This window comes from Aspergillus fischeri, genomic scaffold, assembly GCF_000149645.3.
Source record: "Aspergillus fischeri NRRL 181 1099437636247 genomic scaffold, whole genome shotgun sequence".
Classification (NCBI taxonomy): Eukaryota; Fungi; Ascomycota; class Eurotiomycetes; order Eurotiales; family Aspergillaceae; genus Aspergillus; species Aspergillus fischeri.
The window spans coordinates 2,131,718-2,157,642 of NW_001509772.1; the positions used below are offsets into that span (position 1 = coordinate 2,131,718).

At 52.5% G+C, this 25,925-nt stretch overlaps 10 protein-coding genes across 10 annotated transcripts, besides 2 other annotated features; 5 read left to right on the top strand and 5 right to left on the bottom strand.

Annotated features, from left to right (window-relative positions):
* Positions 1 to 408: 408 nt before the first annotated feature.
* NFIA_039550 (ribokinase) lies at positions 409 to 1,578 on the bottom strand (the record flags this gene model as incomplete). The annotated part of the gene is made up of 1 exon (XM_001266275.1): positions 409 to 1,578. The coding sequence occupies one exon, from the start codon at positions 1,576 to 1,578 to the stop codon at positions 409 to 411; it is 1,170 nt and encodes a 389-aa protein (XP_001266276.1).
* Positions 1,579 to 2,182: 604 nt separating this feature from the next.
* Positions 2,183 to 4,515, bottom strand: NFIA_039560 (MCM DNA helicase complex subunit MCM5; the record flags this gene model as incomplete). Its single annotated transcript, XM_001266276.1, has 4 exons — positions 2,183 to 2,675; positions 2,733 to 4,132; positions 4,190 to 4,316; positions 4,379 to 4,515. The coding sequence occupies 4 exons, from the start codon at positions 4,513 to 4,515 to the stop codon at positions 2,183 to 2,185; spliced, it is 2,157 nt and encodes a 718-aa protein (XP_001266277.1).
* Positions 4,516 to 5,049: 534 nt separating this feature from the next.
* On the top strand, positions 5,050 to 8,432 carry NFIA_039570 (vacuolar protein sorting-associated protein 54; the record flags this gene model as incomplete). The annotated part of the gene is made up of 3 exons (XM_001266277.1): positions 5,050 to 5,095; positions 5,336 to 8,186; positions 8,237 to 8,432. 3 exons carry the CDS (start codon positions 5,050 to 5,052, stop codon positions 8,430 to 8,432), a joined length of 3,093 nt encoding a protein of 1,030 aa, XP_001266278.1.
* A 246-nt stretch (positions 8,433 to 8,678) lies between these two features.
* Positions 8,679 to 8,705: a microsatellite.
* Positions 8,679 to 8,706: a microsatellite.
* A 100-nt stretch (positions 8,707 to 8,806) lies between these two features.
* On the bottom strand, positions 8,807 to 9,135 carry NFIA_039580 (uncharacterized protein; the record flags this gene model as incomplete). Its single annotated transcript, XM_001266278.1, has 2 exons — positions 8,807 to 8,968; positions 9,043 to 9,135. The coding sequence occupies 2 exons, from the start codon at positions 9,133 to 9,135 to the stop codon at positions 8,807 to 8,809; spliced, it is 255 nt and encodes an 84-aa protein (XP_001266279.1).
* Positions 9,136 to 9,914: 779 nt separating this feature from the next.
* On the top strand, positions 9,915 to 10,901 carry NFIA_039590 (zinc-binding alcohol dehydrogenase family protein; the record flags this gene model as incomplete). The annotated part of the gene is made up of 1 exon (XM_001266279.1): positions 9,915 to 10,901. The coding sequence occupies one exon, from the start codon at positions 9,915 to 9,917 to the stop codon at positions 10,899 to 10,901; it is 987 nt and encodes a 328-aa protein (XP_001266280.1).
* Positions 10,902 to 13,199: 2,298 nt separating this feature from the next.
* On the top strand, positions 13,200 to 15,514 carry NFIA_039600 (glycogen [starch] synthase; the record flags this gene model as incomplete). The annotated part of the gene is made up of 4 exons (XM_001266280.1): positions 13,200 to 13,664; positions 13,736 to 15,098; positions 15,151 to 15,346; positions 15,397 to 15,514. The coding sequence occupies 4 exons, from the start codon at positions 13,200 to 13,202 to the stop codon at positions 15,512 to 15,514; spliced, it is 2,142 nt and encodes a 713-aa protein (XP_001266281.1).
* A 1,369-nt stretch (positions 15,515 to 16,883) lies between these two features.
* NFIA_039610 (NMT1/THI5 family protein) lies at positions 16,884 to 18,111 on the top strand (the record flags this gene model as incomplete). Its single annotated transcript, XM_001266281.1, has 4 exons — positions 16,884 to 16,918; positions 17,011 to 17,182; positions 17,231 to 17,380; positions 17,440 to 18,111. The coding sequence occupies 4 exons, from the start codon at positions 16,884 to 16,886 to the stop codon at positions 18,109 to 18,111; spliced, it is 1,029 nt and encodes a 342-aa protein (XP_001266282.1).
* A 313-nt stretch (positions 18,112 to 18,424) lies between these two features.
* On the bottom strand, positions 18,425 to 20,320 carry NFIA_039620 (arylsulfotransferase family protein; the record flags this gene model as incomplete). Its single annotated transcript, XM_001266282.1, has 2 exons — positions 18,425 to 19,861; positions 19,922 to 20,320. 2 exons carry the CDS (start codon positions 20,318 to 20,320, stop codon positions 18,425 to 18,427), a joined length of 1,836 nt encoding a protein of 611 aa, XP_001266283.1.
* Positions 20,321 to 21,895: 1,575 nt separating this feature from the next.
* On the bottom strand, positions 21,896 to 23,014 carry erg20 (bifunctional (2E,6E)-farnesyl diphosphate synthase/dimethylallyltranstransferase; the record flags this gene model as incomplete). The annotated part of the gene is made up of 2 exons (XM_001266283.1): positions 21,896 to 22,819; positions 22,895 to 23,014. 2 exons carry the CDS (start codon positions 23,012 to 23,014, stop codon positions 21,896 to 21,898), a joined length of 1,044 nt encoding a protein of 347 aa, XP_001266284.1.
* Positions 23,015 to 23,592: 578 nt separating this feature from the next.
* On the top strand, positions 23,593 to 25,826 carry NFIA_039640 (anaphase promoting complex subunit CDC23; the record flags this gene model as incomplete). The annotated part of the gene is made up of 4 exons (XM_001266284.1): positions 23,593 to 23,696; positions 23,757 to 24,489; positions 24,544 to 24,727; positions 24,778 to 25,826. 4 exons carry the CDS (start codon positions 23,593 to 23,595, stop codon positions 25,824 to 25,826), a joined length of 2,070 nt encoding a protein of 689 aa, XP_001266285.1.
* Positions 25,827 to 25,925: the final 99 nt, after the last annotated feature.

The window sequence follows — 25,925 nt, forward strand, 5'->3', positions numbered from 1 at the left end:
TACCTCTCACAGGTAGTTGAGCTGGAAAGGGTAGAGTTCTTACGCGCTGGCGAATGGCGAATTGCCGCCATTCAATTGATCTACGCTTGGAAGTACGGTTGAACGTAGTGTAGGCTTAGAGGCAAGCATCTCGTGCTGCTGCACTGAAGAATGAATGCTCTGAATGCTCAGCTGGTCATTCCACAGCCCATCTCATTCCATTTCTCGTGTCTACTCGAGTTCCTAGGAATACTTTTCTTAATGCCCGCCACTGATCTCCGTTTCGATGACCTGTGTGCTGTCACCTGGTCTTATACTTGATAGTCATTTGCCCCATTTTTGAGTGTTCTCGTGCAATGGCATGGTATGTATACACGCCACTGTGGATTGTTTCGTTATAAGCTGCCGTTCACCGCATACCGAGTATCGTCATATCTCATCCGCCCAAGGAATGCTGTCCATCGCTCCCTGGCGCTCTACGCATCGTGCTGCGGCGCGGGTCGCCAAACCCATCGCCTTGTCCATGACTTCTTGATACCGATATGCCTTCTCCTCTGCAGCCACGTCTTGTCCGGCTTTGCCATCCGCTCGTCGTGACTCGCGCCAGCGCGCCACTTCCACGGCATATGCACCAACAAAAGTATCCCCGGCCGCCGTGGTATCCAGCACCTTGCTGACTTTCGCGGCCGGAATCTGCTTCGTAAACCGATTGACTCCATCCGCAGGGCCAGACGTCCCCGCATCCGTCGCACTATACCAAACACCCTTGGACCCCAGCGTGATGAGCACATACGTCACGCCCAGCTGGTGGAAGTACCGCGCCACCTTCTCGTTTCTGCTCTCCTTCTCCACACCGGGAACAACCTTGAGCAAGTGCTCCTCAGACGGACTCATCAGCTCCGCCTCCGTCTCGTTCATAATGATATGGTCAACGGCAGTGTACACTTCCTCAGGCAAACCACCCGGCGGCGCCGGCGCAGGGTTATACATGACATCCGGGCCAGCCTCGATCCCTTTCTTCCCCTGCGCTCGATGATTCGCCTTCCACGCCCTAATATCCCGCAGAATGCCCACCACCGTGTCAACGGGGATCTCCCCCTGCATGACAATCACATCCGGCACCGGCGCCGCAAGCCCCATCCCCAGCACGTCCTCCGTCGCCCGCATCCCCGTGTAATTCGCCCCTGGCGAGAACAGAATCCGGTTCTCCCCGCCAGCAGACGAGTCCACGATGATCACCGCGACCCCCGTATACGCATCCTCCACGACCCGCACGCGGGACGTGTCCACACCCGACTTCTCCAGCGTGGGTTTCAGCAGCGCCTGGAAGTGGCCGTCCAGGGCGCCTACGGCGCCGACCATCTCGACTTTGATGTCGTTCTCAGTGTAACACTGGCTCTCCGGCTTGTTGGAGGTCGAGGGCGGGGATGGTTTCCGCCGCGACAATCGCCCGCATGCGACGGCCTGGTTGGCGCCTTTTCCGCCAGCGCTGGTGAAATATGAGGATGAGGTGATTGTCTCGCCTGGTTCCGGGAAGCGGGGGGTTACGGAGACCATGTCGGCGTTTAGGGAGCCGATGACTCGGATTGTAGGTGCCATGGTTGTAGTTGCAATCGATTGTAAGGAAGGACTAGAGAGGTATGTATGTTGTATTTGTCGTAGCCTCGCAGACGGAAATGCGGGGTGAGTATTGTGCAGATCCGTGGTCTTGGAGATGGTCAATTCAAGATGTAGAGATTGATGAGAAGAGGGCGCTTACATTATAGGTATTATATTAATATAGATTGTGTTTGCTGGAAGGGTCGCAGTCTTGAAGAATGTACTCCGTAGAATCATGGAGACATCGACTCCGTCATCGACAGGTTGCCGCGGTGGGGACCTTTGCGAAGCTCCCCACTTGGGTTACTCTCAACAACCGCAACCCGCAGTCGCTCAATGGAGAAATACAGTAGCAGGGCAATTGTGTGTCAGGCTACAAAGTACCAATCTCGTTCACTCATGGCGGGATATATTGTTCTAACTAGTCATTGAAAATCCATACGCCGAAAGATCATGCGCCGTACACCGTTTCAGACCCTCATGCCCAAGTATCGCAAGGTCAGATTGTACTCCTTCCCCTCATTTAATACATAACCCTTGACGTGAAGTGAATCAGAGGATATACGCAAATGGACTGCCGCGTCCGCGCAACATGTCCAACTTATTAAATACCATGCCGATAGACCTGTGATCCACCAGAGCGGATTTGGATCGTATCGCGTCTCTGGAGAACCACCAATGCTCTGTTGAGAGCTTGCTCTGTGTAGCCTCTGCCATCGACGAATTCTCGTCTCAGAGTGGCCAAACTCGTACTCCAGCCGATGGGGAGACGGCGCTTCAGCTCATCCTCGATCTTGCCGACCTCCTCCATCAGCTCTTTACTGCCCTGGCCTTCACCCTGTGTGACTGCATCCATTGTGGAAGCCAAGAAGAGGCGGATGGCTTCGTCGACATGCGCCTCGGTGGCAATCGGCGACAGGCTTAACTTGGCCAAGGACTCGGTGATACGAACAATGGCTTCCAACTGACGCACGGTGATGGGAATGGAGGAACGGGTGTTGGCATCCATCTCTGCCCGATGGACTTGCTTCCGGATGGACACAAAGTGCGAGGAAAGCTTCTCCGCAGCTTCAGGTGAAAGACGCGGGGCACACCGGCTAGGTTCACTTGTTAGCTTGGTTTCTGGTTTGAAAATATGCGGTTAAAGGACATACCTTCGGCAGTAGCTGATGTAGCGCTTCATCTTCTCCAAGGGAACCTCGGCCTCGACTTGTTCCTCAATGCCTCTGCCACCCATATGAACACCCATCACGTGTCGGGCAATGTTCTCGTCACGATTGCGGTCATGGTCGTCGCGAACGATGAAGATCATATCGAAACGTGACAGAATAGTCGTTTGAAAGTCAATGTTCTCTCCAGGAGTCTTCAGGTCATCGTACCGACCAAAGATAGGGTTGGCAGCGGCCAGCACCGATGTTCGCGAATTAAGAATGGTCGTGATACCGGCTTTGGCAATCGAAATTGTTTGCTGCTCCATAGCTTCGTGGATGGCGACCCGGTCTTCGTCCCGCATCTTGTCGAACTCATCGATACAGACAACACCTCCGTCAGCAAGCACCATAGCACCACCTTCCAGATAGAATTCGCGCGTCTGCTGGTCTCTCTGTACTGATGCGGTCAAACCAGCCGCTGACGAACCTTTACCGGATGTGTAGATAGCGATAGGGGATACTTTTTCAGTAAACTTCAGCAATTGCGACTTGGCAGTACCGGGGTCACCAAGGAGCAACACGTTGATGTCTCCACGAAGCTTCATCCCGTCGGGTAGGATCTTCTTCGAACCGCCCATGAGAAGGCACACGATGGCCTTTTTGATGTCCAGATTACCCCAAATAGAGGGGGCAATACTCCTGGCGAGAGCTTCATACAGATCCTCCCGGCGGCTAAGCTCCAGAAACTCCTGCTCTTCTTCTTCGGTGAACATGGCGTTGCCCTTTGCCGTATGATCCAGATCGGTACTGATGCCAACCGCCCGCAGATATGGGTTGCGAATAGCCACAGCTCCATCTTTCTTGCCCCCCTTGGAATAAATAGAGAAAATACCCATCACCGTGCATCGAGACCCAGGTACCACTCGGTTGGCAAGGTATCGATCGGCCGAGATAAGAACGTGTCGGGGAAGCTCACCCACCGGCACCTGGTCGGGCGCTTCCTGAAGTTTGAGAACTTGCTGGTCAACGAATTGGCATTTCTCGTGGGCGATCACATAGGGGTCGAGGGGGCATTGCTCGCTGGGCTCTTCGCCCGGTAGCTTTTGACGGCCACATCGTCGGGGAAGCGTTAAACCGGAGAAACCGCCTTCTACTCGGATGTTTTCGCTATGGTCGCAGCCCTTGCACCGAATGTGGACAACAGTGGCCTTGGATGATATTGTAGACGCGCCAATCACAATCCCTGGAATACGAACAAGGTGAGAGATGTTTGTAGCGTTCAGGTCCCGGATGGAGATGTGTGATGCAGATGAATGAAGTAAGAGCTGGTGGGATGGAAGGACGATATCTCTCTGAGAGGGATAGACAATTCGCTGAGTGCATTGTTGGAGAGCTACCTCGAACTAGAGAGGCGTAAGATCGTTAGAGTCAGCCATTGTGAGTCGGAAGACAATACTCACAAGGGGGATAATATCGGCAGGTTCAGTTGTGAGCTTGTGAGCGAGCTCCTCGTTGTACGATATTAAATGGGCAATATCAATGTCACAGTAGTATTGCTTCACGAGAACATTCTGCCGCAATTGATCACTATAAATTCGGTTAATTTGTACAAGATTTCACAAGATTTCAATGTCCATCGGGCAAAATACCGGTAAATAAATGCGTTGTCAAGTTGGAACTCCAATACAAACTCGCGCAACCTTGCTTGGATTTGTGTGCGGGACTCTTCTGCACCATCCGTGCTGGGAGCAAGAACGCTCAGAGTATAAGGAGTACGTCTGTCCATATTGAAGACAGCGATAGAGGCTGATGGGGAAGGGGAAGATTGCGTGGATGATGGAGCACCTCTCTATCAAGGAGAAGATTGCGGACAACTTTTGCACTGTTGAAACACGAATGCAACGCGTCGCGTCCGACCACGCGTTAATTGATTTTGGCCTCAGGCAGACGCAGGCTTTTGGCCTGAGCAACGCGGCGGTGCCGGGAAAATGTTCACCCGATACCCAAAATAGGCCTAGCTGCCGCGGCCTCGGGGCCTGGCACCTTACCCGATCAGGATGCGCTGTCATGATCCCAAAGAATGAAGCCCCGTATCATTGCTCGCTGGTATCTGGGCGACGTTGCGGTCTGATTTCCTTGTGTTTTGTTCGAAGTTAGTCTCTCTCCTATTGACAGGCCAACTGTGCAGCTGGAATATTGTTAGTAGACACGGCTGCTCTGTCACTTCTGGAACGATTCGAACAGCTGTCCCCGTGTCATGTTAAGATAGTGTCGCTCTCCAACTTCTGGCCGCCGGAGTCGGTCATTAGGCCTGTACGCAATGTCCTCTATGAGCCCACGCAAATCGATCGATAGCTTGGCCTCGGGTACATCCACGCCTTCGCTTTCTCAATTTTCGCTCAGTCAGATCGAATCTCCCCGCGCTCCGCCTCAAAAGTACCCTTTGCGAAGAGGATCAACTGCCAGCTCCATAGCTAGCATTGCTAGCATTGGAGGGGTGCTTGATCCATCCCAACACCATGGTTCAATCGCGGAGTCAGGACAAAATGGTGCGGTGTCTCTAGTCTCTCATAGTTGTTCTTATCGCTAATCAATGCGCCGTGCAGCAATTTCCACCCTTCTTCAGCCCCCGATCGTCCGTACAGGTCTTGTTCCACATACCGCCGTAGCGTCCACCGGGTACAAGCCGCCCAGCACACGAGATATCCCTCCGGTCACATTGACAAATATTCCCCATGTTGACTCCAAAGCCTTTCAGCCGTACCTGTCGCAGGTTGGGTCACTATACGAGGTGTTTCAGCAGGCAAAGGAGTCTACAACCGATCAGGATGCTCAACTAGCTCGGGATGGCAAGACTGCTTCGAGACCGGATGAACATGGCTCTCTGATGCCCCTGCCTGCGGAGAGACGAGCATCCGTGCTTTCGACGAGTTCCAGAGCAACATCGCCTTTCGATCCACGGGGCAGAAGGCGGTCATCTGGTCGAGGCCGTGGCCAGGGCATCACCCCGCTGTCCGTAATTCCGCCGGTCTATTTCGAGGATGACTTTCATCTTGAAAACCCTCGGACTTTCGACGTGGTATCTGAGAAGTCGGAAGTTGTGAGACCACCAAAGCTACCAGGAAAGGACGGTCAAGGGACCAATGAATCGGCCGCTGAAACAGCAAACACCGGGAGAAAGGCGCTTGCCACAAATGCAATCCTCCAAGAAAAACTCTCGTGGTACATGGACACTGTCGAGGTCCATCTCATCTCCTCCATCTCGAGTGCGTCTAAATCCTTTTTTACCGCGCTAGGCTCCCTGCGTGAGTTACATTCAGAGGCTGCCGATTCGGTCAAAAGGATACAAATCTTACGAAAAGATCTTCAAAAGATTGACCGTGAGATGGCGTTGGGTGGCTTGAAAATTGTCAATCTGCGACGCCGCAGGGAGAATGTGCGAATGCTTGCGGACGCGGTATCCCAGCTGCGAGATGTGGTTCAGTCAGTTGTGCGATGCGAGGAATTAGTAGAGAACGGGCAAATCGAGGAAGCTGCAGACAGTCTTGAAGAAGTGGAGCGATTGATGGCTGGGGAGCAAACCACCAATAGCGGCGAGGATGGTGCATCTCGAGATCGATCCAGGAAGCCAATCGACTTGCGGAGACTCAAGGCCCTTGAAGGTGCTTCAGATGACCTTGCGCAACTGAGGTACCGGATAGGCATGGGATACGAGAACCGGTTCTTGAACGATCTACTTGGGGACTTGCGCAAACACATTGAGAATGTGCCTTCGGATGTGACACTACAACGCTGGGGCTCCTCGTTCCAACGACAACGCGGAGCACAGCGCTCGGGTGCCTCGGCATCTCCAGCTTATATGAAGTTTGACGAAGACGTGAGATCACGGCTCCATACGAATCTGATTGGACTCGCCCGTGCGCAATACACAACACCAGCAGCGACGTCGTTCAAGACAGCAGTTCTCCGGGAGATGAAGGGGCTAATCCGCAAACATATGCCTAGCTCCAGCGATGATGACAATGAGTCGGTGGTGTCAGTCTCTACGCACAGGTCCCAACAACGTAGCCAACAAGAGAAATCATCGATACTGGCGCGCAACCTGCGCGCTCTAGACGCGGAGGATGCCTACAATATGCTTACTCGAGTCTATACTGGCATCAGCGAGTCATTGCGGAGACTTAGCGTTCAAGTCAAAGTACTTCTCGACATCGCCAGTGGGCTTGAGAATCCCGCGGCTGCTGGCCTCAGTTCGCCCCCTCGAAGTCCTGAACCCCAGAGTATGACCAACCCTATGGGTTCTCGGCTGCCAGCGACAATTCAAGCGCAGGACGAAATCTTGCAGGTTCTAGACATGTCCAGCCTTCTTGGACAGGCTGTTGACATTGCTCAGTCACAAATTACGAAGGTATTGAAGGTGCGGTCGGAACAGACATCTCAATTGCCCAAGGAGGAGTTTCTCCGGTACTTCACATTGAATCGACTTTTTGCCGACGAATGCGAGGCTATTTCTGGGAGAAGCGGCACGGCCCTGAAGACTGTTGTCAGCAACCAGATCCGCGACTACATTAACAGATTTGGGGAGAACCAACGGCACCGTCTCGTCGACGTGATGGACTCTGACCGATGGGACGCGCGCGATTTTGGTGAGACTGAGACTGCCATTCTCAGCAAAATTCTCGATGCAAGCACCAAGGATGTTGAAGCCTGGTTAGCTGCCTCTAGGATCTGGTCGCCGCAGGAACAGCAGACCGAGAATGCGGGACGCGATTCTGTTGCCACCAATGGCACAGGCAAGGACAAGGTGCGCAGTGCTGTGATTGACGAGCAGAAATATATCCTTCCCGAATGCGCTGTGGCGATGATGAAGAGCATCGAGGAGTTTCAGTTTCTTATGGCCAATATTCCAAGTATGATACAGGATATCGCCCCTGGTCTGTTGGAGTCATTGAAGTTATTCAATTCTCGATCTTCGCAGCTCATTCTTGGTGCTGGAGCCACCAGGAGCGCGGGGTTGAAAAATATTACCACAAAACACCTCGCTCTTTCCTCACAGGCCCTGAGCTTTATCATCGCCTTAGTACCTTATATAAGGGAATTTGTGCGACGGCATGCCCCGTCGAGCCCCCTGATGGGCGAATTTGACAAGGTCAAGCGGCTGTACCAGGAACATCAGTCTGGAATCCATGAGAAACTCGTCGATATTATGAGCGGCCGGTCTTCTGTGCACGTCAACGCAATGAAGAAGATTGACTGGGACGCGACAGCGGGAAATAACGTCAACCCGTACATGGAGACCTTGACGAAAGAAACGGGCACACTGCACCGCGTTCTGAGCAAGCATCTGCCAGAGACGACAGTCATGATGATCATGGACCCCGTGTTTAGAAGCTACCGCGATCAATGGACCCGAGCTTTTGAAGAGGTCACTGTCCACACAGAAGCCGGTAAACAGAGGTACGCCTTTCTGCCAACTTCCAGAGTTGATCTGTACTAACCATTCTCAGGATGCAACGGGATGCAGAACATTTCCAGACCAAGCTGAGCAAGATCGACGGCTTCGGAGACTTGGGACAGCGTCTGCTTGAGTTGGTCCAGGGCAAGAGTACCTCATCGCCGGACGAGAAGCCAGCACCATCAACCGGGTCACCGAAGGAATCGCCCAGGGAGACCAGTGAAGAGAGCTCGAGGAGTTCCTCTTGACGTTAGGACGCATGGCATGGTAACTCCTAGTGTCCGGCAGCACCGCTAATCATTTGACATGTTCATAATATTAATAGGGAGGTGCTACAGTGTTAGACTTGTATATAAGTGATGCTACCATACCATACCCTCACTACATCTCCATATACTTCATCCATGATTTCTTATCTTTTCATTTCCTCAATGAATTGTATACTTTACAGTTGAATCATAACGAAGCCCTCGCTTCAATGAATGCATACCATACAGACCAGACCAGACCAGACCAGACCAGGTCCAAACGCACCGCGCAGACCCAAACCCAGACCAAACTCCAGCAAAACCCGCATGCCGGCTCACTCAAATCTAAACACACCCTTGTATCATCGACAGACTCACGCCTTATGCGCACCAAGACCCTTGTTCTCGCCTAGGGTACGAGGCTCATGACCGCCCTTGCCGCTCGAGTGGCCGGGGGCACCGCCGCCGCTGTGCATGCCGCCGGCAGGGACATCGGGGAGATCAGCTGTGCGGTTGACGCGATCGAGGTGGTCGTTCTGTTGTTCGTCAGTATCACACTCTATAGATAGTGCTCGGGGTGCTGCAGGTGGGTGGTGGACATAGGACATACAGCAGAGTTGGTACCGTGGACCTTTGTCTCGCCGGCCTCGATGGCGTTGTCGGACTGGGGGATGCCGTTGTCGTATTCTGCTCCGCGAGGCATGATTTCGTTATCTCTCTGAAGGTATGTAGATCTGGAACGCGTTAGCTAGCTGGATTCATTGAGCGGTTGTGTAGAGATCCGTACGGGATAGGTTGATGTGAGGATTTGTAGTTTAGTGTAGTGTAGCTTGTTGTCTATGAATTGAATCCGAACCGATAGTAGTTGATGCCAGCAGCAAAGGAACTTTTGCGCGCTCTATATAGCTCTCTCTGATCTCGATGGAACCGACGTGGTAGATGGAAGACGACACTGACAGCATCATGAGGTCATTGTGGAGCGTGGACGAGAACCAATGACTTCATCTACCCGGAAGAGGTACGATGACAACAGAGTGCATTAGCCATTGATAGAAGGTCTGAAGGGTTCTATTACGATATTTGAGATATATTTGGCAGGCTAAGAGGTAAGATTTGGCAAATGGACACGCGAGTTGCATGGAGCTATGACTTGGATCTATATTGTTGTTCGGTGTACCTGATCCTTCAGGCAATATTACCCCACCAACTGGCAAGTACACTGAAGATACCTCAGGCACATCAGGCAAGAGTTCTTGATGCAGATAAGACCAACAATTGGTGAGCATCTGAGCAAGTGTTACTGGACTCGCCGTCGAGATATATCATATGCTGCATGCACGAGGAGGAATTATGCAGGAAGGGGTAGAAATCGAACCGTCCTCCACCTCACTACAACCTAAGTCATGTAGTAGACACCTACCACTCCTCTTGGATACAATCTCGCAGATAGTACTCTACTTGAAGGGAAAAAAAATGCCGTTAATGAAAGCCATCATCCTGCACACTCCCGGCCCCCCAGACACTCTCAAGCTCACTCACCACCCCATCCCAATTCCTAAACCAGGTGAACTCCGCATCAGAATCAAAGCATTCGGCCTCAACCGCTCCGACCTCCTCACCCGGCAAGGCCACGCCAATCACCCCATCACCTACCCCCGAATCCCCGGCATCGAAGCCGTCGGCATCATCGACACAGCCCCGGGCCTAGAAGACACTTTCCCGCCGGGTAGCACCGTAGCGACCGCCATGGGCGGGATGGGGACAGTTTTCGACGGGGGCTACGCCGAGTATACATGCGTTCCAGCCGGGCAGACGCAGCTCCTCCGGCCCAAGACGACTCTGCCATGGGAGATTCTCGGAGCGATCCCGGTGATGGTGCCGACGGCGTGGGGTGCGCTGATTCGGTCGCTGGGGCTTAGGGCGAAGGATCGGTTGTTGATACGTGGGGGGACGACGTCTGTGGGGCTGGCGGCCGCTGCGATTGCGAAGGTGCATGGGGCGTATGTGGCCAGTACGACGAGGAAGAAGGAGCGGGAGGCGATGTTACTTGAGAATGGGGCGGATCGGGTCTGGATTGACGATGGGGCGGTTGCGGAGCAGATTCGGGATGCGGACTCGGGCTGTTACTATGATAAAGTGCTTGAGCTGGTGGGTTCAGCTACTTTGGCTGACTCGCTGCGGTGTGTGAAGAAAGGGGGTGTTGTATCTCTGGTCGGCAGGTTGAGTGAGAATGGGGATCTGGAGAAGGTGGATCTGATGGAGTTGATCCCCTCTGGGGTCAAGCTGACGGTGTACCGGGGGACGTCTGAGAATTTCATGAGCACGCCGCTGGATGCGGTACTGAGGCTGGTTGAGCAGGGAAGTTTGAAATTCAAGATCGGACGAGTATTGCGGATGGAACAGATTGTCGAGGCCCATCGGTGTATGGAACAAAATGAAGCGGAAGGGAAGATTGTGAGTCTCCCATGAAGTAGACGACGCAACAGCTTTCTCATATACTTGATCATAGATAGATTCTAGTTATGAAATGGATAGATATGATGAAATAGAGAACTTGGACATTCATATTTATAATGCCCACCAGGCTCCTCATCCATATTCTATCCTCATTAGATCTGCCATCTTTCAGGTAGGGGATCAAGCTGGGCCAGATCTTCGTGCTCTGTAGACTGGACTGTCTAAACGACGAGAAACAGTAGAACAATAAGGTCAATAGGCATGTTCCTCGTGCGGTTCTGCAGCGGCACCACCAGGTATGCCAGTGCTGACGTTCGACTGGGTCGACGAATCTACATGGGAGCGACCATTTCGGTGTCAGTTTGTGGAAGGCGATAGTATATCAGCAATCTATTTCATGGAGCCGTTGGTGCCTGCGCTATGGAAGCCCTTAAATTGAGTTCATCGAGTACGCGTGCCAGAACCACGCAGTTGCGAGGTATGTCTTGGTCGCCGGTACCTCTCCTGAGCCAGACAAACCAGGCATGGGCTTGGTCTGGCAGCATTTCTCGATAACAAAAAGATTACGGTGTCCTGCGCCCAAGTTGGTCCATACGTAAGTGTTAGTTATGCTATTCATTGAACCTGCTAACACTTGCTGCTTTCGTCATTGTGGCATCAGAGACCCTCTCAGAAGAGGCCTGCGCAGTGATTCGCAATCAGAGCAAGATCTATACAGCCTGCCGCGACGGCAATCCCCTTTATCAGTACCATTGACATTGCGGCAGTCGCTTTTCGAGCCCTGAGAGATCCTCAACCACAATCGTGATCACCGCAATTTGGGACCAGAGCTTCTCACGAATAACCAGATAGCTGAGAAGCTGACTGCGATCTTGAGCCGACGGGTCGAGCATTGCTCAAGGCTGGCGTCTCAGGCTACTATGCCCGGTTTGCGAGTAACCTCGAGACTGCAGCATCAACTGGCTTTGAGACTGGAATGAGCAACACAGTGGAGAAGGTCACTGGAGGAGCTGCAAGAACTTTTGATCAGTTTGCACAGGAGAACAAAGTTAATTGGGAGTGAGGGGTTTATTGAACGGCACAAATGTACCTGTCTAGCGTATGCCTCTAACAGTCAGAATAGTCAAGACATAATGGCTGTCCATGGTACCTCTCTATAACGGGCTAAAAGTGGTCAAAACCTGATTGGCAGAAAAAAAGTCACATGCTGGGAGCCTGGCGGGCGGGTCATGACATCATAACCCAGCAGCTTTCCCCAGATCTGCTGTCTGCTTGTCGAGCGGGGGATTCTTAGTTGGCAGTTAGTACCTGTGAGGTATGCTACATACTCCATCATTACAGAACCATTATCATAGAATGACATGACCTGTTGATCATCAATCTCTTGTTGGATTAGTTCTGCAATGGTGGGAAATCCGAACGATCGACAGTTTATGTAGGAGGGCGAGACTCTTGTAGTGGCAAAGCTCAATTAGCGCTAGTTACGGAGGTACGGTACATAGAGAGGTACTGCATGACATGAAGGCGCAAAGCTACCATTGCACACCGAGTACATTTCTGGTCTACTCCGATGCAAATTAACACTGCTACTAAAATAGTCATGTACTCAGTACTCAATTGTGGGAACAGAAGAAAAAAAAGTAGTATAAAACGCAGAGAACAGTGGTTGCACAGACACAAAACCCTGGTCAAGCTTGGCTGGGCTAAGGGCCCAAGGCCTGCAAGAACGGTAGCATCTCTTCCTTGTCCTTGGTCTAGGTGCGCAACCACCACCCCCCCAACACTTTTAAGCAAGTAGCAAGACAGTACATTAAAAAGGAGACGAACTAGGGAGTGCAGAAATTTTCTTTTTCGTCAGATAAATTATTGGCATTCCAAGTTTTATAATTCTGCCTCTTCGCTATATTTTGAACTCCCTTCAAAATCTCTTCATCCCTCTCTCTTCTCTTGCGGCCTCAGACCCCCTCGGGTACCTGAGACAGGACGAACCTCACCCGCAGCTGAATCTGGATAAACGCAGAACCAACCTCTCACACTAGAACTAATCCCCGCCACTCGGACCCCCGCACGGTCGAAACCACCTTTTTCTTGGAGAAGAGAGAAGGAAGACGGAAGACGAAAAGCTGCAGGTTCGTGCGTCTCCCATTTCTTTTCCTCAACGCCGACCTTCTCTCTTTGTTTTTCCCGAACCCAGCTTGATCGTGCCTTGTGATGGTCTGCTCTGCCTGAGATTGGCCTCAATTGTTTCCGCTTTGATTCTTACGATATTACATACTCCTACAGCTTCTAATCTACAATTCAAGGCGCACGATGGACGGCGAGGATACTGGTCCCGACCCTCCCAAGAGAGATGTGCGCAACCACACCCTCTTCGAGATTGCTACCGAAGTCGCCAACCGAGTCGGTGGTATTTACTCGGTGCTGAAATCTAAAGCTCCGGTCACTACAGCTGAATATGGCGATCGGTACACCCTGATCGGGCCTCTGAACCGGGCGTCCGCAGCCGTGGAGGTGGAGGAGCTGACTCCCTCGAACCCCCGCATGGTGGAGACTATGAACTCCATGAAGGAGCGTGGCATTGACATGGTGTATGGTCGCTGGCTGATTGAGGGTGCTCCCCGGGTTCTCCTCATCGATACAGGAACTGGATACAAGTACCTGGATGAGTGGAAGGGCGACCTGTGGAATATCGCCGGTATTCCGTCTCCGGCGTCGGATACGGAGACCAATGAGGCTATTGTCTTCGGTTACCTGGTAGCATGGTTTTTGGGAGAAGTACGTGCGATCCCGTGGACTCTTAAGTGCAAATTGATCTCGAAGGCGACGATGCTAACCGATGGCCTTAGTTTATCGCTCACGAACGCCGGCGTGCAGTAGTCGCTCATTTCCACGAATGGCTTGCCGGTGTCGCCCTACCTCTGACCAAGAAGAGGCACATGGATTTAACCACTATCTTCACGACTCATGCAACTTTGCTTGGTCGGTATCTTTGCGCCGGATCTGTCGACTTTTACAACAATCTACAGCATTTCGATGTGGACGCCGAGGCTGGCAAGAGAGGCATCTATCATAGGTACTGCATTGAGAGAGCCGCCGCACACAGCGCAGACGTCTTCACTACGGTCTCACACATCACTGCATTTGAAAGTGAGCATCTGCTCAAGCGCAAACCGGACGGGGTGCTTCCCAATGGATTGAATGTCAAGAAATTCGCAGCGGTGCATGAGTTCCAAAACTTGCACTCCCAGTCCAAAGAGAAGATCAACGACTTCGTTCGCGGTCACTTCTATGGCCACAATGACTTTGATCTGGACAACACACTCTACGTCTTCACGGCAGGTCGGTATGAATTCCGGAACAAGGGAGTGGATATGTTCATCGAGGGCCTGGCTCGTCTTAATCATCGCCTCAAAGCTAGCGGGTCCAAGACGACCGTTGTGGCCTTTATCATCATGCCTGCCCAGACCTCGTCGCTGACTGTGGAGGCTCTCAAGGGTCAAGCTGTCGTCAAGTCCTTGCGAGACACAATCGAGATGATCGAAAAGAGTATTGGAAAACGGATGTACGAGCGTTGCCTAGCCTGGAAAGAAGGCGACAACATGCCCGACGAGAAGGATTTGATTACAAGCCAAGACCGTGTGCTGCTGCGTCGGAGACTTTTCGCCATGAAGCGGCACGGATTGCCTCCGATTGTGACGCACAACATGTTCAATGACCATGAGGATCCGATTCTCAACCAAATCCGTCGGGTTGAACTTTTCAACTACCCGACGGACCGCGTCAAGGTCATCTTCCATCCGGAGTTCCTGAACTCCTCCAACCCTGTTCTGCCTCTGGATTACGACGACTTTGTCCGTGGTACGCATCTGGGAGTCTTCCCATCGTACTACGAACCCTGGGGTTACACGCCTGCGGAATGTACCGTGATGGGCGTTCCAAGCATCACCACCAACTTGTCCGGTTTCGGCTGCTACATGGAAGAATTGATTGAAAACTCCTCCGACTATGGAATTTACATTGTGGACCGTCGCATGAAAGGCGTTGATGACTCTGTCAATCAGCTGACTGAATTCATGTTCAATTTTACCCAGAAGAGCCGGCGACAGCGCATTAACCAGAGGAACCGCACGGAACGTTTGAGTGATCTGCTGGATTGGAAGCGTATGGGTTTGGAATATGTCAAGGCTAGACAGCTGGCTCTAAGGAGAGGTGAGGAAACTCAGGTCCCCAGCCTTTTACTTGTTGCTGACTCCATGTATAGCCTACCCTTCATCCTTCGATGGTGCCGAAGACTATTTCGACGTCATTGGAGGAACAGAGCAGAAGCTTTCGCGTCCATTGTCAGTCCCCGGGTCTCCGCGGGATCGATCTGGAGTGATGACTCCGGGTGATTTTGCTACCATTCAGGAAGTCAAGGAGGGTCTGGACACTGAGGACTATATCGCATGGCGTCTACCGTAAGTCTCCACCTAAATCGGGGCAATGGGACATCACTGACAAGACACAGTACTAGCGAAGAGGAAGAGCCGGATGACCATTACTTCCCACTCACTCTACGGACGAAGAAGTCTTCGGACCGGCCTTCGTCGCCGCTGGATAGCATCCCCGTTAACGGTGGCCGCTGATTCCGATGGCATGACCGACGGCTGATCATTTGCGGATCCACAACTCCAAGTGAGCATGATTTAAATTTAAAGAATCAAGTCACCGGCAGCTGTAACCCCACTGATTGTCGGTCTTTATTTTTCCTTTTTTTCACTTCATTTTTCATTTATTTTCTCTCATTCTGCATCAAACCTGCATGTCCTCTTTCCTTGTTCTCTGGATCGTCATTTCAACTACGTGCTATAGTTTCTTGGAGATGACCGAAGTGAACTTATTTGACCCGACTGGTTGTGCGTCAATCTGATCATGATCACTAATGCTTTTGAATTCTATGCCATGTCTGCACCTGTTCATCTGTGTCATTTGCGCCCTGCTCTCTACATAGCGTGCTGTTTCATTGTTTGCCTTGAAACTCCTTCCTGGTGGAATCTATGTCAACAGAGATGAGGCCTTACCTTGAGAAATTGCATTTGTATGTCTCGAAGTGTCTACTGTAATCAAATATACTTGTAGCAAAAGCTGGTACGTCGACTATTTGAGCAGTAATATGAGCATGATTCATGGGGTTGCAAGGATACTCTCATGTTTGCCTTGCGTCCCAGCATTCCCTATTGGAGAATTCAGTCATTATTCGCATGGACTGTCCGGCAATTATCGGACCTTGGAGAGGAGAATGGGGCCACGATCATAGTGATGTGCGAGAACTGTAATACTGCACATGTCCAAAGCCAATCAAAGCAACTGATTGTTTTCGTAGTCCACAGTGGATAGCAACCTTGAACCGGAAGTAGATAGAGGTTGGAGTCATCCCGGTGAGACTGATACCTCATGGTGGGGTCATCGGCTCGCTCCCCTCCGGCGCTATTTCTACCCCTCCTCCTCTTCCTCATCTACATTATCATTTCACCACTCTATCTTCGCTTCATCGTGTCAAATTAATCGATAGAAACTTCTGCCATTCCTCTGGTAGGACTCACCATGGGGCCGCGCAGTCAGGATGACCCTCGGGGTCATTTTCGCTAGGGGTTGAGATGGGTCAAGGTATCGTACATTGTATAATAACAGTCACTGCTCGCGCATGACAGGTGTTCGATCTGGGTTTCTGTCTGAAGACTGGTGCTTTTGTTCGGCATGCTCGACTGCTCTGTGGTCGTTGTGACCCGGAGAGACGCCTCGCAGGCGGACGGACGCCCCCAGTCGTCAGACAGAAACCCGGTCGTTCTGAGATTATACTGTCATAACTTGATCTAGATAATACTAGCGAAAGGACATGCGTGGCACTGATTGTCCCCCTTACCCCCTTTATGAAAGATGAGGGGGCTTGCCTCTCTGTTTGCTGACTGATTCCAGAACAATTGCAATCTGCCGTCCACGTGAATCTGTGTCAAGATGTCTACTGACAAGATCACCTTTCTGACCAACTGGTACGGCTTTGCAGTTGTTCTGCTATCCTACCAAACAAAGTTTGGTGTTATGTGTTGTGAGGCCAGCTTGCTAAGTGGTCTGTCTTATGTAGGCACGCGACGCCCTACCATGCCCCTCTGTACCTTGCCCACAGCAAGGGCTTTTTCAAGGAAGAGGGCCTCAAGGTTGCTCTTCTGGAGCCTAATGACCCCTCCGATGTGACCGAGATCATCGGCAGCGGCAAGGTTGATATGGGCTTCAAGGCTATGATTCACACCCTGGCTGTATGTGGCTGTTTATATCATTGGTGGTTCGATGCTCACAGACACCAGGCCAAAGCTCGTAACTTCCCCGTCACCTCGATCGGCTCTCTGCTCGACGAGCCTTTCACCGGTGTTGTCTATCTCAAGGATAGCGGAATCACCGAGGACTTTCGTTCCCTGAAGGGCAAGAGAATCGGCTATGTCGGAGAGTTTGGCAAGGTTTGTTCTGTATTTTCTTTCTCCGGAAGAAGGACATGCACTCACTCGGGTATTTATAGATCCAAATCGATGAGCTCACCAAGTACTACGGCATGACTGCCGACGACTACACTGCCGTTCGCTGCGGCATGAACGTCACCAAGGCCATCATCCGCGGCGACATCGACGCCGGCATCGGTCTCGAGAACGTGCAGATGGTCGAGCTGGCCGAGTGGCTCGCCTCTCAGAACCGTCCCCGCGATGACGTCCAGATGCTCCGCATTGACCAACTCGCCGAGCTCGGCTGCTGCTGCTTCTGCTCCATCCTCTACATCGCCAACGACGCCTTCCTGGCCGCCAACCCAGACAAGGTGCAGAAGTTCATGCGCGCCGTCAAGCGCGCGACCGACTACGTCCTCGCGGAGCCCGCCAAGGCCTACGAGGAGTACATCGACGTCAAGCCCATCATGGGAACCCCCGTGAACCGCAAGATCTTCGAGCGCTCCTTTGCGTACTTCAGCCGCGACCTGAAGAACGTCCAGCGTGACTGGGCCAAGGTCACCAACTACGGAAAGCGCCTGGGCATCCTCGACGCGGACTTTGAGCCCAACTACACCAACAAGTACCTCTCCTGGGACCTGGATGCGGACTCCACCGACCCTTTTGGTGACCAGAAGCGCATGGCTGAGCTGCAGAAGCAGGTCGCCGCCGAGGGCGGGTTCAAGCGCCTTCCCGTGTCTGCTACTGCTTAGGCACGTTTCCCTTTCTCTGGGAGTAGGACTTGATGTTGGACTAGTGATCGTTTGTGGTTCAGATAGCTAGTCAGTCACTCGTTAGTCTCCTGTGAGACAACCAATGAAATCGTGAATTGATCAACTCAGTTGAAATAGCTGTAGTACGTCTTAGGTTTAGTGCCTGGTGGCTTTTTGTCCGGCTGTTGAGGTAAATCTATCATTGGGCTTCGCAAGATTGCTTGCAGTCTTATGGAAGTGATCCTTGTATGCATCCTAATTGATCTTCACTACACCGATGCGACTATTAGTAGCACATAACTCCCGACTTGCCTCAATCATCACCAGACTCCCCTCCCGAATCCGAACGCGACAACCGCCTACCCCCCAACAACGAGAACTCAACTCCCTCAAACTCCCCCTCGCTAAGATCATGCTCGTCCCCATTGAACTCATCAACAGGCTTCCACCCACCCCGTTCCCGGTCAGCTTCTTGGGCCCGAAAACGCCGCCGGACAAACCACGCACACACAGCCAGAAAAACAGCAGAGGAGAACCCAACAGCAAAGAACAGGAACGCGCGGACATCGATCGAGGACGAGCCGTCGCCGCTGTGCCTGTTACCCGGGCCGAGGGCGACTTCCTCAGACGCCGGGTCCCAGTGCAACCATGCCGTCGCGCCGAGGATCTGGCCTGTAGCGTTGAGGCCAAGGACGCGCAGGTAGTCCTGGGACGTCTGCGCCGGAATGCTGATAATAGTCTCGAAGCCGGATTTGGGGACGGCGGTGAGGAAGGTTATTGACTCGTCGTCCTTGTTGGGGTCGCGCAAGTCCGAGCCCTGAAGGACCCAGGTCGCGACCTCTGTAGCTCCGTTCCAGCTGACGGCTGCTTCGTAGCGGTACAGGGCGAGAGCCGGGTTCGTGCGCGGGCGGCCGGTCCAGCCGTGTTTGAAGACGCGGTAGGAGAGGATGTTCCCTGCGCCGAAGGCGGATGCCGGGCCGAAGTGGATGTGGCAGAGGACGTCGCCAGCGTTGGTGTACTCTGTCCAAGCGGCGTTGGCGCCGTAGCCTAGCAGGACGTTGCCGGTGTCGAGGAGCTGGACTGACCCCTGGGACTGGCTGCTGATGGGGTGGGGGTTCCAGTACTCGTGTCGGACGCGGACGGTCATGTGGTGCGTGTCGATGGCGAGGTAGAGGCCTCGGCTGGTGAGGCGCGGGGCGCCGTCGCCGCGGGAGGCGTTGTCAAAGAGGGTGATGGCCGAGCCGTTGTCGCGGAAGCGGGCGTGGTGCTGCCAGGTGAAGTTTGTGGCGGCGCCGGCAGAGAGGTCGTGGAAGTCGTTGTGCTTGCCGCCGAGGCGCCAGATGATGTTGCCAGTGCGGCCGTCAATGTACGTGAGACAGCTCATGTAGCGCGAGGAGACTAGGAAGTTGCCCTTGGCGTCCTTGTCGACGCTGTTGATGTGGAAGAAGTCCCAGGGGTGGTCTTCGGAGTCGCCGGTGCCTTCGCGGCTGCGGTAGCCGTCGGTGAGGTTGAAGTGCTCGGATGCGCGCCACTGGAAGAGCAGCTGGCCGGTCTCGATGTCAACCTCTTGGAATGTGCCGTCCCATATCCAGCCCTTTTCAGGGCCGCCTGCGGACCGTAGATCTGCGGGGACGACGTCGTAGACCGTGAAGAGGGCGGTTTCATCACCAGTGATCTGGAACTCGTGGAGGTCTGCCGGCAGGCCGTTGGCTCCCCGGATTGTATACGCCTCTTCGTAGGCCGAATCTAACTATACCGAGGATTGGCATCTGCCGCCTGTTTACCATGTAGACACAGACACAGGGCTTACCATGTAGTATGTCCCGTCGCCATGACCAACGATCCCATCGTTACCCACCCAGAACGTGAGATAGTCCTGGCCTTTGTACCTGTACACGTTCAAGTTGTACGTCTGGCCGTAGTGTTTGGTCCACACCAGGTGACCATCCTGATCGATGATCATGGGCCCCGGATTTCGCACCGCCATTCCACGGGGCGCAATCAACGTGTATTGCCCATCCTTGCATTGAGGATTGGATTCCACGTAGTTCAATATGGGGCCCATCAGAGCAGAAGAACGATATGTCTCCGTGGGCCATTGTCCAAGGTCCCCATCCTCAAAGCGACTCGACTGGAAATACGGTCCGCGATCTGCCTGTACAAGAGTGAATGCCGTTGCGACGGCGAACCATGGATCTTGCAGCCTCATCACATCAATCAAGGAAGAAAGATGTCCAGGATATGGTACAGCAGACCGCGGCCACTAATAGTGTGTCGACCGCCGTGAAGCCAACATGTTGGGTTGGCTCATATCTTTAGGAACGAAAAGGAGAGAGGGAGATATAAAAAGGTACTCGATGGCTCGAGCGGCCAGCGACCGAACTGCGACATCAAAAATCTGAACTATTTCGGTAGACGCGCGGACGCCCACGTCTCCACGACAGCGAGCACCATCTCGTCGCTTGGGTCCACCCATTCGAAGCCGTCCTGACTGCTGTTTCTTCATTCATAACGAACTTGAATGACCGGTGGTTGCCGATGATTGCTATAATCGACGCAAAGTCATCTCATCTTTCTTGATTGTCTGCTGCTTGTCTCGAGGAATCGGCAGTCCCAAGCCCGAGATTGTACGCCGAGCGGGTATGGCGTGGCCGGGTGGAGACAAGATCTCCGTCTTTTGGATTAATCAAAACGCTAGAGATCTATTGATGGTTTAAGAAGCAAGTCAGCACGCGCTGACATCCAGATGGAGATCTATCTGCCAATCATGTTTGTGCTCGCATAATGCTATCTCAATCAGTGCAAAATGATGACGACGGTGCTTAGGATTTCATCGCTTATTTGACTCTGGTAGTATATCAAGGGTGAAGCACGCGACTTTTGGATATGGCAGAGGCCTATCGGGGTTGGAGTCGCTGGAAATGACTGTCTCAGGAACATTCATGAGTTGATGCCAACGTGAGGGACAAGAATTCGCGATGGAAGATGAGTCCCGGAGGGTGCTGCAACTGTCTGCTAAGCCGAGTCACGCGCAGTACTACGCTGCTCTTATCCTCAGCTACCTTTGCGTTGCAAACGTTCTCTTACTTCTCATTACAGGTATTCTGAGAGGTTATCAAGCTCGCCTTCTCATACAGATCGGTCATCATGCGCGGCTTCTCAATCAATATCCTCCTTCGAGGAATGAGAAGAAGCCTGCAGCAACCTGCAGCAACCCGCTTAACATCATCGAGAGTGCCTTAACACGCCGTTTTCTCCTGACATCACATTGGCTGAGACAATGACTCCAAGGTCAGAGTGGCATCAGCATTGATGTCGCCTATGTGAGTGCCTCGCCAGTCGTCTCTCGTCCTAGCTTCTCCTGCCGGATTGATTTCAAAGCCAGCTGACGGGTGGTTTTATCTCGTCATTGGAGGACTAGGACTGCTTGAGCGAGGCAAACAGACTGATTTCGAATCACTTTCACCCAATGTCTGCCATTGTCGAAGACAAGTGGGCATTCATGCGCTGGCACGGCTATTCGCAACAGGTCCTCAGTCCACCAGCTTCCGGCTCATCTCCTGATCAAGTACAGTTCATCCCTTGCGGCATTGTGCGAGATCAAAAGCCTCTCTAAATGCATTAAATATGTGTGTATCAAGAAAGCATCTGTATATACATGCAGGTTAACAGCACGTCATATAATCATTAGCTATTCTATGTGTTTGGTGGGGGTATGAAACTAAATGGATCAAGGCATGGTATTAAGAGACAGAATGTAGCATGCCTCATACTTTTAATGAGACTATTTGGTGCGCTTGTAGATCTTGCCAAGGAATGCCTCGAAGACCTCTTTCTTCAAGCCCTGACTTTCGTCAATGGCTGCGATCTTGCTGCGAAGTTCACCAACGGTCTTCTCCTCATACTCCTTGTAGACCTTCTCCAAATCGAGTTCCTTGTACAGCGCCTTGACCTTGGCCTCAAGCTCGCTGTCCTTGCGGCCGTAGGCGGTGTCGAGGAGCTTGCGCTGCTCAGTGTTGCAGCGCTGAAGAGCTTGGTTGATCAGCCATGAGCACTTGTTGTCCTGGATATCGGTGCCGATCTTGCCAATAACGGCCGGGTCACCATAGGCGTCCAGGTAGTCGTCCTGGACCTGGAAGTACTGACCCAGCGGGATCAGGATGTCGTGGGTCTGTTGAAGGTTCTCGGGGGTGGCGAGCTCGAGGTAGAGCAAAGCAAGAGCAACGGGAAGGTAGAAGCTGTAGTAAGCGGTTTTGTAGGTCACGATGAACATGTACTTCTCCATGGAGAAGTTGTCTAGGTCAACCTTGTCCTCAGGGGCCGTAATCAGATCGCACAGCTGACCGAGTTCCGTCTGCCAGGTGGTCTCGTGGAACAGCTCAAGGAAATCGACGTAGGCAGGATGAGAGCGAAAGTGCTTCTTAAGAATAACGTAGATGCCGGATTCGAGCATGAACGAGTCGTTGATAGCGATCAGCCCAACTCCGGGGTGGCGGTACCAGCACGGCTGGCCACGACGAGTGATCGAGCTATCCATCATGTCATCGCTGACCAAGAAGAAAGCCTGGAGCAGCTCGGTCAACCAACCCAGGATGCTGAGATGCTTGAACTGCTCGTCGGTCAGGGGCTTCTGCAGTAGAGCGAGGCCGGTATCTGGAACAGAGAGGCCGCGGTTGAGCTTTCCACCGGGGACGTTGACATTGATGACCTGTTGAAAGAATATTGGTTAGCTTCACGGTTGTTCTGAGATCAATCGTAAGCGGGCGCGTCGACCGGGGCTCACCTGTTCGAACCACTTTAACGCATTCTCAGGCAGATTATATTTCTTAGCATGGGCCAGGAGATCTTCGGCCAATGTGGGGAAAACAGTCTCAAAGGCTTCACGACTGGTGGTAGTTGCCATCCTGCTTGTATTGAAAGTGTCTTTGGGGGAACAATGGAATACCTTTCGAGCCCCTTTTTAAGCAATTGATGTTACAGATTAATACCAAAAATGAGGGAGGGCGGAAAACATCTGCGATAACGGAAACCCCTCGGAGATGGAAATTTGCATTGTTTGCATTATTTTGCTATGTTTGCTCTCCAGCTCAATGGGGAAATTGTCGGTCTAGTATGATGATGATCACTCCTCTGTGCATTGCCATATTCTCCCTCGCAGCATTTGGGGTCGTTATCTGCGTATGTTTGAGATAATACGGCTGTCAGTACCTGTGGACTGCCTGGACTTACATAATATCAGCAGCAGCAGCTCTCTCGAGATCATCTCGACGACACCTTTCCGCGTCGGCCATTTCGCGATTCGAGCAAGGCGCGACAATAGACTCAACGCGACGGTTGAGGTAGCTAGCGCCGCTCTTGATCCGCATGAGAGACGGATGTGATAGCGGTCTAACTACAAAGGAAGAAGCTTCACGTATGCCGACACGCCATCTGAAGCAGTCTATGCGATAAGATCTTGGAGGATCCTCAATCCTGATCAAGATGGCGGTGAATATAACGGAAGACAATATCAAGGATCTACAGTATCGATTCGAAGACGCGACCATCAAATGCTCCGAGCGATGTCTTTACCAATCCGCGAAATGGTACAGGCCAAGATTGACCCTTTGCTAAGCGTTGAACTGATTTGGCCTCCTCAAACACAGGGCTGCCGAGATGCTCGACTCCCTCCTGCCGATTGATCAATATGATACAGATCCTGACTCGCCAATGGAAATAGCGGATGCCCCGCCGACTCCTCAGAATCCTTACCTTCGCAGCCAAGACCCTCTCGAACTTGCGTTAGAGGCCCAGGAAGCTCATAAATATCTGTTGGCGAAATCCTACTTTGATACGCGCGAGTATGACCGCTGTGCTGCTGTCTTCCTTCCTCCAACCATACCCCCTGTTCCACTCTCCAGCACATCACTTCCTGCGACATCGCCGAAACCGAAAACGAGACAATCATTGACTCCGCAGAAAGGCAAAGCCAAGGCTACTTCGTACTCGAGTGTCAAAGAGAATAGCACGGCAAGGAATCCATATCCCAAGCTGAGTCAAAAGTCCTTGTTCCTTGCCTTGTACGCCAAATATTTAGCGGGGGAGAAGCGAAAGGATGAAGAGACCGAGATGGTGCTGGGCCCGGCAGATGGAGGGATGACGGTCAACCGGGAACTCCCCGGCTTGGCTTGGGGGCTTGAAGGGTGGTTTGCGGAAAGACGAGAAAGAGGCCTGGAAGAGCGCAACCAGGGCTGGCTGGAGTATCTTTACGGAGTTGTCCTTCTAAAAGGTCGCAATGAAGAGGAAGCCAAGAAATGGCTTATCAGGAGTGTTCACTTGAACCCATTTCACTGGGGTGCTTGGCAAGAGTTGAACGACCTGCTTTCAAGCACAGAAGACGTACGTTGCCTTGCAGCTGATTGATCTGGTGACGGTTGCTGATCCTGTGCGCAGTTGAAACAAATAGTAGACCTTCTCCCTCAGAACATTATGACCCTCATCTTTCACGTTTATTGCAGTCAAGAGCTCTACCAGGCGACCGAAGACACCTATCAGGCTCTGTCAGAGCTAGAGGCGATTTTTCCTACCAGTGCATTCCTAAAGACACAAAAAGCGCTTCTCTATTACCATTCGAAAGGTTCTGGTTTTCTGTACCCGTCGCTGAACTCAGGCTAACTATCCTAGTAGACTTTGAAGAGGCATCACATATATTTACAGAGATATTGATATCATCTCCTCATCGTCTTGACAGCCTTGATCACTACTCCAATATACTTTACGTCATGGGAGCGCGTCCACAGCTAGCCTTTGTCGCGCAGGTCGCAACCGCCACCGACAAGTTCCGCCCTGAAACATGCTGTGTTGTCGGCAATTATTACTCGCTAAAATCCGAACATGAAAAAGCTGTGATGTACTTCCGGCGCGCCCTCACACTCGATCGAAACTTTCTCTCGGCCTGGACCCTGATGGGCCATGAATACATCGAAATGAAAAATACCCACGCAGCAATTGAATCCTACCGCCGGGCCGTTGACGTGAACCGCAAAGATTACCGTGCTTGGTACGGGCTGGGCCAAGCGTACGAAGTGCTCGACATGTCATTCTATGCCTTATTCTACTACCAGCGCGCAGCAGCGTTGCGGCCCTACGACCCCAAAATGTGGCAGGCGGTTGGATCCTGCTATGCCAAGATGGGCCGTGTCGAGCAAAGCATCAAAGCGCTCAAGCGCGCTCTCGTCGCCGGTTCATATTACGCAGATGACGCCTCGCAGGGCGGTGGAATGGGCGGACCGGGGCGCAAGATTCTCGACCCGGAGACACTGCACCAGATTGCCACCCTCTACGAACGGCTCGGGGATGAAGAAGAAGCCGCCGCGTACATGGAGCTCACGCTACAGCAGGAAACTGGTCAAGGGCCCGAGGATGAGCCCTTTGCCTCTGATAACGACAACGACGATGACCAGTCGGGTGGTGAAGGCCAGCAAGGCTCACGGCGCGCTCGACAGTCGTCTTCGTTCGGCAACCCGAACGATAGTGAGGATGGTACATATCATGGTACCGGTGTGACCGCTACGACATCCAAGGCACGTCTGTGGCTTGCGCGGTGGGCCTTGCGCCATGGCGACCTGGAACGAGCAGATCAATTGGCGGGTGAACTATGTCAAGACGGGGTCGAAGTCGAGGAGGCAAAGGCGTTGATGAGAGATGTCCGGGCCAGACGAGAAGGGGGTGGGTAATTCCAACGGGTTCACCCCTACGTTGACGTGCTCTTTTATGAAGTTTAGCGAGGGCGTTTGTGTCGCAAGGATGGATAGGGTATAACTTGATGTAGATCA